Here is a 1117-nt window from a genome sequence, read left to right as displayed (position 1 = left end):
AATATGCGTGCCAAATTTATGCTATAAAAGTGGAAGCACCCCACTGTGTAAATTCAAATTATTTTGAGCTACCGTAAGGTAAACACATTGCCATATAAAAGTTAAAGCGAACGAAATGTATAAAATCGTAATTATTCTACTGAGCGCTTTAGCGCTATGGACAAGTTGTGCGGCGCGTGATATCGGCCGTGTAACGAACAGCAACTCCATTGAAGGTCGCATCATTGGCGGCTATGCGATAGAAAAGGGTGTCGCCCCCTATCAGGCTTCCATACAGAACACATTCGGCGAACATGTGTGTGGCGGTTCTATTATCGCACCGCAATGGATCTTAACGGCTGGCCATTGCATGGATTGGCCCAAGAAATATCTGAAGATCATCACTGGCACTGTGGAGTGGCAGAACCCAGGCGCCGTTTACTTGGTGGACGACATCAAGGTGCATTGCCTCTACAATACACCAATGTATCACAACGATATCGCGCTTGTACGCCTTACTGAACCAATTGTGTTTGACAACTACACCGCGGCAGTGCAATTGGCTACCAACAATACACTGCAGGATGGCGATGACTTAGTGCTCACCGGTTGGGGCAGCCAAAAGGCGTGGGGTAATGCTATAAACACTCTGAATAAAGTTAGCTTGGAGTACTTGAATTACACTGAGTGCACAAAATCAGTAAAGAATTCTAAATTTCTTGGCAATGGACATATTTGCACATCCACCAAAAGTGGAAAAGGCGCCTGCAGCTACGACTCGGGCGGTCCATTGGTCGATGCCAATCAGGTGCAGGTTGGTGTTGTCAACGGTGGTGAGCCATGTGCCTTGGGCTATCCCGATACGTTTGCCAGTGTGTCTTACTTTCATGACTGGATAGTAAGTACCATAGAAGGTACAAGCGCATGCTGAGTTGGAGGTGATTTGGTGTTGGAGAAGCAGGTGTGGGTGGATAAAAGCCAACAATGATCAACTATTTAGGTTACAATTTAATTCTTCATGGATTGATTTAAAAGCTTGCATACTCGTACATATGCCAATATGTAAGTACATGTGTGTGATAAAAACTATAATGATCTACTTTAATGCAGAAGCGAATATGTAAACCCAATTTTTTAT

General features: G+C 44.1%; 1 protein-coding gene across 1 annotated transcript; it reads left to right on the top strand.

Annotated features, from left to right (window-relative positions):
- Nucleotides 1–78: 78 nt before the first annotated feature.
- LOC108357564 (chymotrypsin-1-like) lies at nucleotides 79–1098 on the top strand. Its single transcript, XM_017608639.1, has one exon. It carries the CDS (start codon nucleotides 116–118, stop codon nucleotides 908–910), a length of 795 nt encoding a protein of 264 aa, XP_017464128.1. The 5' UTR covers nucleotides 79–115; the 3' UTR covers nucleotides 911–1098.
- The last annotated feature ends 19 nt before the right edge of the window (nucleotides 1099–1117 follow it).

Source organism: Rhagoletis zephyria, unplaced genomic scaffold (genome assembly GCF_001687245.7).
Source record: "Rhagoletis zephyria isolate East Lansing unplaced genomic scaffold, Rhagoletis_zephyria_1.1 Rzeph_scaffold_79991, whole genome shotgun sequence".
NCBI classification, from domain to species: domain Eukaryota; kingdom Metazoa; phylum Arthropoda; class Insecta; order Diptera; family Tephritidae; genus Rhagoletis; species Rhagoletis zephyria.
The sequence above is the reverse complement of the archived record's forward strand: the minus strand, read 5'-3'. Positions and strand labels throughout refer to the sequence as shown.

Bases quoted from the DNA above. Each gene is read 5' to 3' on its own strand.
- LOC108357564 (XM_017608639.1), top strand. From the start codon at position 116: ATGTATAAAATCGTAATTATTCTACTGAGCGCTTTAGCGCTATGGACA.